This window comes from Gigantopelta aegis, chromosome 14 (assembly GCF_016097555.1).
Source record: "Gigantopelta aegis isolate Gae_Host chromosome 14, Gae_host_genome, whole genome shotgun sequence".
Classification (NCBI taxonomy): domain Eukaryota; kingdom Metazoa; phylum Mollusca; class Gastropoda; order Neomphalida; family Peltospiridae; genus Gigantopelta; species Gigantopelta aegis.
Genome location: NC_054712.1, coordinates 57278681 through 57288680, shown reverse-complemented (window position 1 = coordinate 57288680; position 10000 = coordinate 57278681). Strand labels below are relative to the sequence as shown.

Sequence of the window (10000 nt, the reverse complement as noted above, 5' to 3'; positions counted from 1 at the left end):
ATTATATATTAATTTTCATTTTTTTACGATCCCCCTCCAAACTTCCCCTAAAGTTCCGTTAGCATTCCACCTCATGTCACTGGGACCCCCCCCCCCCCCCCTCCCCACACACACACACCAAATGGATTTTCTGGATCCGCCACTCAAATTCACAAATTGTGATGTCACGTATTAGATTTTGCAATAAAATAAATTATAAATGTCAGAAATGAAATTATTTGGACGTAAGTTTTCTGGGTATTTAATTCAAGGTAGGACTATAATCTTTACATTTCACAAGAAAAATTAATAAATATTTTGATCGTTATGCAACTTTGAGAAATTAAACATTTTATTCCAATACACAAAAACAAAACTGCCATAGCTCACGCTCCTGTATTTCTATTTTTTTAAGTCGTTAGAAATTTAGAAATTAAAATATAAAATGCCTACATATGAACTTGAGTAGAATGCTGAACGGCATCGTTATTTGGCATCCAGCTCCACAAAGACAAGGGACACAACTCTCCATCTAACTATGGGCGTGTGTGTGTATTTTGTGGTTGACGGGATTACTTACTGGTTGCACTATACCAATTAATTTCCGGCTGGGTCGAAGTTCGAGGTGTACCGAACTTTTGATAGAGAAGTTAACACCACAAGTCCTGTGATTGGTTATAAATGTGAGTGTGTTGGTTGTAAAAAAAATTAGTTTCATCTGGGCTAAAAATGTATGCAATTTTATTTGATGTAGTACCACCGTGTCAAGTAACCTTGTGCTTGGAACATGTATGGGGTACCTGTAAAAAAAAGTACTAAAATTTTGTGCGAAACTAGGGGTGTTGCAGAAACATCTGGTTATACCGAAAATGAGCCATGAAAGGTACCATTTTCTGCAGTTAATACTTTGAGGTAGGGGTTGTAGTACTGATATTTATGGGTCACAGTTTGGTTGATATATTGCATATAGTGTTTTTAAACACAAACGTTAACATGGTCGCCTATGGGATTTGAATTGGTATAGTCCAACCTATGTGTGTGTATTTTGTGGTTGACGGGATTACTTACTGGCAGTCCACTCTGCCTTCCGTTGAAAAGTCTGAGCTGCAGGAAGTGACATTTGCGCAGCCTCCTAGAATCGTGGCGGGAAAAACTGGAAATGGAACAAACCAAAGATTAATATCACTATGTAAATCCTGTCACATTTCGCTGTAGGTAGCCATGGTAGTATTAAACGTACTATACTTTGGAGCAGTTCGAATATTGATACAAAGAAAGAAAGAAATGTTTTATTTAACGACGCACTCAACACATTTTATTTACGGTTATATGACGTCAGACATATTGTTAAGGACCACACAGATATTGAGAGAGGAAACCCGCTGTCGCCACTTCATGGGCTACTCTTTTTCGATTAGCAGCAAGGGATGTTTTATATGCACCTTCCCACAGACAGGGTAGTACATACCACGGCCTTTGATATACCAGTCGTGGTGCACAATACTGATACATGTGTCAAGCATAATTTTCAGCAGTTATGCTTCTGATCGAAAATGACGGAATTCAACTGTATTCCAGTTGGATGTTATGGAGTTCTCAGTGCTTGGAAAACCCTGATAACACTGATGAACTTTCATTACAAAGCTGAACATTAGGAGGGCATAGTCTGCAGTGGTGTGTGTGTGTGGGGTGGGAGTGGGGTTTGGCCAAGCCATATCTTTGCATATTTATGCGTATGGAGTAAGCCAAAAAACGTACATTCTCGAACTCAAGTCGGAGCATAGTGTGTGTGTGTGTGGTGGGGGGGGGGGGGCACCCTCGGGGGGGGGCCTTCACACACACACACACACACACACACCCCTCAGAATCTAACTCTTTTTTTTACTCCAGAAAATAGCACACACATCTCTGGGGTTTAATTTGTATAGTGTTTCATTTGGTGTGTGTGTGTGTGTGCGTGCGCGTGCGTGTGTGTGTGTGTGTTGGGGAGAGGGGTGGACAATGCCATATTTGTATCTTTAGGCCTGCCTACAATATAATTTAGTAATTTAGTAAACTAAAATGAAGCAATATAAGATTTCACTTATTAGGCCTAAACCAAATCTGTGTTTCTGGGCACCCAACCCTGCCCATAAGCGTATGAGACAGAGTGGCGGCGGGGGTGGGGTGCAACTGCTCCCTAGTGCTGGAGCAAAACCTCAAATTCGGGGGAAAAATAATAGAGATATTCGGGGAAATGTGCTAAGGTGAGACTTTTTAACGAGTATTTCCATCACTGTACCCTCAAAATTAGTTGTAATCTATGTAAAAATGCGTAGTGATTCGTTTACAAACCTATTGGCCGTATAGCTGTTTGGCAGTGAATGAATGAATGAATGAATGAATGAATGAATGTTTAACGACATCCCAGCACGAAAAATGCATCGGCTATTGGGTGTCAAACTATGGTAATGCAAACAAATAAAGTGATGTACAACATCAATATAAAAATTCAAGATTTATATAAAAACACAGTGTAAAGAACTGTGCAAAAATACAAATATCACAGATAGATACTGACTTTTATTGAAAATTTTAAATGTATTTCGAAGAAAACAAGGGGATTTGTGCTGTATTGGCCATTCTCAAAGAGAATGTTACACCCCTGCATCACGGCGAGGTTACAGCACGCGCAGGGGTTTGGCAGTGATGTTAATGTGAATAAATGTTGTTATTGAAATTCGGGCATTTTCGTTAAATTGAGGCAAAACCCAGCCTGCCCCTCACCCCTATCCACCCCCTACAACAATGAGAGCCCGTACGCATATGGCCCTGTGTAGAAAAATAAACTACCTACCCTAACCTACCCTACCTACGAATCTTGAAACACACATTTCGTTAGGATTTAATAAACTTCTACGCATTTCATTTTGCAATCCAGTCCAGGGCCCCGTTTCACAAAGCGATTTTCGACCTGTAGTTCACTCGAGGACGAACATGAAATTTTTTTGGTCCTGTGCTATATAAATAAAGTTTAAAATATGATTTGTAAAACTAGAGGCTATGAAGTCCAACTATAGAGTGTGCCCCCCACCCCCCTCCACACACACACACCTAACTCCAGATATCGTTCCCCTGAATTCGTTAAACGTATATTGTTGAAAACGTACCTGTGAGAAGAACGAGTAAAGCCTCTGCCTTCATTTTGATTTCGACTTGTGTTATATGACGGTGTTACCTCTTACGTGACAAGTCACAGACACCAACACCACTTTATATACACATCTAACGGTACTGACTCACGGGAAGATTGCGCAATGAATCGTCTAATCCTGAGTGTCTTACATTGTAATATGTTTACAAATTAATAGATCCTGTTTGATCACTAAAATTATCAGGGCGTGTGGTCGAACCCCACCCCTGCTCAAGCAATTAAACAAAAAGTATATAGGCCGGTAGGTACTGGGTTCGCAGCCAGAGCTAGTTTTACCGACTCAATGAGATGTAACTACACCGACTTCTCTCTCACTAACCTTTAACCACTAACCCACTGTCTTGGACAGACGGCCCTGATAGTTGAGATGTTTACCCAGGGCAGCGTGTTTGAACCTTAATTGGAATTTAGTTTGAAATGAATGAATGAATGAATGAATGAATGAACGAATGAATGAATGAACGAATGAATGAAATATAATTATCCGGGAGAGAATGACTCGCTATTGGATGTCAAACATTTGGTAATTTTGACATATTGTCTTAGAGAGGAAACCCGCTACACTTTTCCATTAGTAGCAAGGGACCTTTTATAGGCACCGCCCCACAAACAGGATGGCACATACCACGGCCTTTCATATACCAGTCGTGGTGCACTGGCTGGAACAAGGATAGCTGCAAGCAGCAACAACACCAAGAACTACTCGGCTATCGAGATATAGTACTCTTGACTCAGTAACCCTAAACAAAGCTATACACGTCCTTATATTTTACAGGGGTGGGACGTAGCCCAGTGGTAAAGCGCTCGCTTAATGCGCGATCGGTTTAGGATCGATCCTCGTCGGTGGGCCCATAGGGCTATTTCCCGCTCCAGCCAGTGCGCCACGACTGGTATATCAAAGACCGTGGTATGTGTTATCCTGCCTATGGGATGGTGCATATAAAAGACCCTTGCTAGTAACTGAAAAATGTGGCGGGTTCCTTTCTAAGACTATATGTCAAAATTACCAAATGTTTGATCTCCAATAGCCGATAATTAATAAATCAATGTGCTCTAGTGGTGTCGTTAAACACAATAAACTTTATATTGTACTTGACTAGACTATACTGAGTTTGCTGCATTGTAAGATGTTTTCAACTAATAACATTTTGTAACGACGGTGGTCGTACACTGTATATAAAATTCAAGGGTACTTTACACGTGGTCGGTCTGGGGTCGATCCCCTTCGGTGGACCCATTGGGCTATTTCTCGTTCCAGTCAGTGTTCCACAACTGATGTAACAAAGGCCGTGGTATGTACTATCCTGTCTGTGGGATGGTGCATATAAAAGATCCCTTGCTGCTAATCGAAAAGAGTAGCCCATGAAGTGGCGACAGCGGGTTTCCTCTCTCAATATCTATGTGGTCTTTAACCATATGTCTGACGCCATATAACCGTAAATAATATGTGTTGAGTGCTTCGTTAAATAAACATTTCATTTTTTTTCTTTTTTTCTATATATAGCCTCATCAATACTCGGTTTTGTCGTATGTTTTAGACTCCTCATAAAAGAGTTCCAAACTGAAGCTACTCACTGGTTGTCATGGGATTCCCTCAATCGTGGTTTAATTAAAATATTTTGGGTGATGCAATAGCGAGGTTTGGTATTCCAAATTAATGTAATTTTCATCCATAATCCATATTTAGAGAAATAAGGCCCATTAAATCTGTGACTGAGTGTCTTTAAATGTATTTTCTTGTTTAGAATGTCAGTGTTTGTATATTTGTAAATAGGCCAAATTGGAACTGATATGCCAATAATTTCGTTCGTATGATTTCTTTTAATGATAATGAAAAAAAGAAGAAGTTTAACCTACAAATACTAGGATGATCGAAAAGACGTTTAATACTTTAAGTCAGATAGCTAAACCACTAGACCACCGAGGCCGATATATAGCCCAACATATTTCACATTGCTTAAAACCCAAAGTTCAATGGTTTTAACATTCGACTAGCTTTTGAAGAAACCCCTACTTGCCTAAAAACTAAGGTCAGGGATTTTAACATTAGAATAGCTTTTAAAGAAAACTCCACTTACTTAAAAACTTAGGTCAGCGGTTTTAATATTCGACTAGTGTTTGAAGAAACCCCCACTTGACATACAATCAGTTATTACATTCTGCTTGACCGACTAAAGCAAGGAAGCGTGTAAGATTGGCGAGACTGTGACTTAGTTCCCTATCTGTGTAATCGAGGCAGCTTTCTCGACTTACTTATTTTAGCGGACAACTCGGGTTTACGATGAATTAAAAACAGCGGCTGTTCCTCAACTGATTATACAGAACGATGGCAGAGAGAGATTACTGTTGTGAAAACCAAATAAAGACTAATTATTTCGTTTCGTTTCAAGGGTGGTGAATATCAGGGGTGGGAAATAAAGTATCAGATTGCTCAGTGTTCAATCTCTGCTGCCTCTCCAGACACATGTGCGGGGGTGGGAGGACAACACATACCAGTGCCTTTGATACTCCAGTTGTGGAGAGCTAGTTGACACAATGAACACTGGCCTCGGTGGTGTCGTGGTTAGGCCATCGAACGTAAGGCTGGTAGGTACAGGGTTCGCAGCCCGGTACCGGCTCCCACCCAGAACGAGCTTTTACGACTCAATGGGTAGGTGTAAGACCACTACATCCTCTTCTCTATCACTATCCACTAACAGCGTCCTTAAACCTTAATTGGATATAAGCATGAAAATAAGTTGAAATGAAACGAAATGACACCATGAGAAAAACCCACTATTTAAAAAACAATAAAAACAATTCACAACTATTTAAAATGTTTTAAAAATTAAACTTAAGCATATTTAAAATGTTTATACAATTAAACTCGAGCATATTTAAAATGTTTTTAAAAATAACTTAAGCATCCTAACGTTTTTATATTATAAGCTCTTCGAGCCCTGTTTTCCTGTTTTCCAAATAATAATAAAAAGATATTTAATTTTTAAAATGTCAGTATGTTGCTGAGCACGTATTGAGATGATACAGGCGTTCTACAAACTTGATTGCTTTGGTGTGGATTTCCACAGATGGCCTCTTTAACACACATGCGCAGCATATGCTTTCTTTTCTAGATCCACGGTCGCACCCCTAAGGGCGGTGGTGGTCCAGAACTTCACATAGCTTCGGTTCTTTTTAAAATAACAAACGGGGGGTTGCTTTAATGAAAGATACATACAAAAAGGAAAATCTCTCTCTGTCTGTATGTCCGTCTCTCACTCCTTCCTTGTCTCTCCCTCCCTCCCCCTCTCTCTGTCTGCCTGTCTATATATCTGTATGCATGTCTGTCTCGCTCTGTCTGTCTCTCTTTGTCTCTCTCTCTCTGTCTCTCTCTCTCTCTCTTTTACCCAGTTGAAAAATGGGGGTAGGATGATGACCTCTGTGTTTATCTATACGTGCGTGTGTTTTTATTTCAACCCTTTTCTTTATGTAAGGCATGTATGAATCTTAAACAAAAAGCAACACTAAAAATTAAAAGAGAACAATAGAGACGAAAAATATATCTTACAAATGTTACAATTATTCAGCATTTGGGAAGTTGAACGTCAATCCCCCACTTCCACGTCCCTATTCCCCTCGTATGCAGGAGCGTTTTGTTTCTACACTCAACAGGGGCCTAGTCGGAACTGTAGACCACGGACTATTCATGAACCCCGACACGTCTCTCTCAGTTTCGGGCGTGCAGATTCCAATTTAATTAAAATTAGCTCCACTATTACATGTGCATCTAACAGCAGCCATTTGGAGCTCATGTCCACCAATCAAAACCTTACTTGCAGAATCATGCCAGTGATTTAAAAATAATTTTAAAACATTCCGAATTATCCTGAGGGTATACGACATGTTTCGTGTGAATTAAGAATGCCTTAAAACATATTTTATAAAATAAATAATTTTCAATGTAAAACTGAAGACTGATTTAGTTTTTTTTTTATAAATAAATAAATACTTTTTAATGTAAAATTGAAAACTGATAACCCATCCCGTACGTATTGGTATGGTTCGCTGTACTGCGGCCACTAAAATAGACTCGCCCGATATTTTTAGAATTTGTAAGCTCCCAATTAACGTTATAAAAGGCGAAGTGTGATTGGTCAATATTTAAATTATTATAATAACCGGCCTCGGTGGCGTAGTGGTTAAGCCATCGGACTACAGGCTGGTAGGTACAGGTTCGCAGCCCGGTACCGGCTCCAACCCAGAGCGAGTTCTTAAGGGCTCAATGGGTAGGTGTAAGGCCACTACACCCTCTTCTCTCTCACTAACTACTAACCAACTAACAATTAACCTACTGTCCTGGACAGACAGCCCAGATAGCTGAGGTGTGTGCCCAGGACAGCGTGCTTGAACCTTAATTGGATATAAGCACGAAAATAAGTTGAAATGAATGAATAAATTATTATTTACAGACGAAATGTTACCTGGACATTGGAGACTACGCAGTGTTGTTAGCAATCTGATTAAAATTAGTTCTACTGGTCTAAATAAGGCATTCGTAATTCACATGAAACATATCGTATACCCTCAGGATAATTCGGAATGTTTTCAAATTATTTTTAAATCACTGGCATGATTCTGCAAGTAAGGTTTTGATTGGTGGACATGAGCTCCAACAGGCTGCTGTTAGATCCACATGTAATAGTGGAGCTAATTTTAATTAGATTGTGCATATTCCAACCAGACACCACACACGATGTCACGTGGCTGTTTGTATAGCAGCTCCACAAAATATAATGAACCAGTCAATTAAATGGCGCCCTTTCCGTGATTTGCATAAAAAGTAAATAAATTTCTATTGGATAATATACAAAAAAACACACACACACACAAAAAAAACATTGTTCAACAACTAGTTAAATGATTTCGTATGATAAATGTTAAAGATTTACTGTAGTTCTGTGTGCATTTCATCTTTAGTAAATGAGTTCGTATGATAAATGTTAAAGATTTACTGTAGTTCTGTGTGCATTTCATCTTTAGTAAATGATTTCGTATGATAAACGTTAAAGATTTACTGTAGTTCTGTTTACATTTCATCTTTAGTAAATGAGTTCGTATGATAAATGTTAAAGATTTACTGTAGTTCTGTTTACATTTCATCTTTAGTAAATGAGTTCGTATGATAAATGTTAAAGATTTACTGTAGTTCTGTTTACATTTCATCTTTAGTAAATGATTTCGTATGATCAACGTTAAAGATTTACTGTAGTTCTGTTTGCATTTCATCTTTAGTAAATGAGAGACGGGGCGTAGCCCAGGGTTAAAGCGCTTGCTTGCTACGCGGTCGGTTTGGGATCGATCCCCATCGGTGGGCCCATTGCGATATTTCTCGTTCTAGCCAGTACACAACGACTGATATATCAAAGACCGTGACATGTGCTATCCTGTCTATGGGGTGGTGCATATAAAAAATCCCTTGCTACTAATGGGAAAAAAATGTGGCGGGTTTCCTCTCTAAAGTTATATGTCAGTATTACCAAATGTTTGACATCCAGTAGCCGATGATTAATAAATCAATGTGCTCTAGTGATGTCGATAAACAAAACAAACTTTTTAATTTTAGTAAATGATATTATATTATGGTGAGGCGAGATTACTGCTTTAAGGTTAGATTTAGATTGGGATCGCACATGGGTGGAAGCACGTCACGTGTCAAAGGTTAATTGATCCATTAATCTTCACAGACAAACAGAGACTCGCTTCACATCCAAGACATTACTTCATCAAGATAACCGTCCGTGTAATGTATGCTTAGCCTATACCAACAGTTTACTTACAGTCGTTGTTAGTTTCGCAAATACGGACATAACTTCAATTCCGAAAAGTAGCTTGCATTATTAATAAATTTAAGGACGGGGCGAAGCTCAGTGGTAAAGCGCTCGCTTGATGCGCGGTCGGTCTAGTATCGATCCCCGTCGGTGGGCTCATTGGGCTATTTCTCGTTCCAGCCAATGAACCACGACTGGTTTATTAAAACCAGTGGTATGTGCTATCCTGTCTTTGGGCTGGTGCATATAAAAGATCACTTGTTATTGATGGAAAAATGTAGCGGGTTTCCTCTCTAAGACTGTCAGAATTACCAAATGTTTGACACCCAATAGACGATGATTAATAAATCAATGTGCTCTAGTGGTGTCGTAAAACAAAACAAACGTTTAAAAAATTCATAATTGTAAAAATTTATGCCTCAGCTCAACCTACAACATATATCATTTTCTAAAATGCCCCCCTCCCTCCCCCCCCCCCTCAAAAAAAAAAGTAGAAAAAGAAGAAGAAACAAAAGAGAAAACAAAAAGGAACAATGGATTAATTTTTACAATACCTTAATTGTGTTTTAATTACTTGTTGCATTTTTATTTGTTTTGTTTGTTGTTTTCATAAATCATTTAGTATGTACAATTTCATGTAATATGAGAGAATGTAACTTCAGTTCAGTACATAACTTCTATTTAATAATTAAAACGTATGTCTAAGTAAGTAATATAAATTATTCTATTGCAAAGTATAGGTGTTTATGTTTGTGTGTTTGCGTGTACGTTAACATTAATATAAATATATAACATACACACACGCATGTGTTATATAATCTTTATGATCCAAGGACGAAACTACAAAATGTCTTCATAGACTGTTTGTGTCTGCAAAATGCGATAAGACTAACTATGTGACACTGCGATTAACAAGAGTGGGCGTTTCAAAATAAACAGAAGAGAAACGGCAGATAAGACAGACTGATTTTCACCGAGACTGAAATAAATACTGCATCAGTGGTGTGCGACAAGGTTTGGC

At 38.8% G+C, this 10000-nt stretch overlaps 1 protein-coding gene across 1 annotated transcript in view; it reads right to left on the bottom strand.

Moving 5' to 3' along the window:
- The window catches only part of LOC121388078, a 13500-nt gene extending 10316 nt beyond the window's left edge, over window positions 1-3184 (bottom strand). Inside the window, exons 1-2 of the mRNA XM_041519288.1 lie at window positions 3129-3184; window positions 1048-1132 (exon numbers count right to left, since the gene is read on the bottom strand). Coding sequence (XP_041375222.1) covers window positions 1048-1132; window positions 3129-3162 — 119 coding nt within the window. The 5' untranslated portion in view covers window positions 3163-3184. The remainder of the gene's footprint in view (window positions 1-1047; window positions 1133-3128) is intronic.
- Between the last annotated feature and the right edge of the window lie 6816 nt (window positions 3185-10000).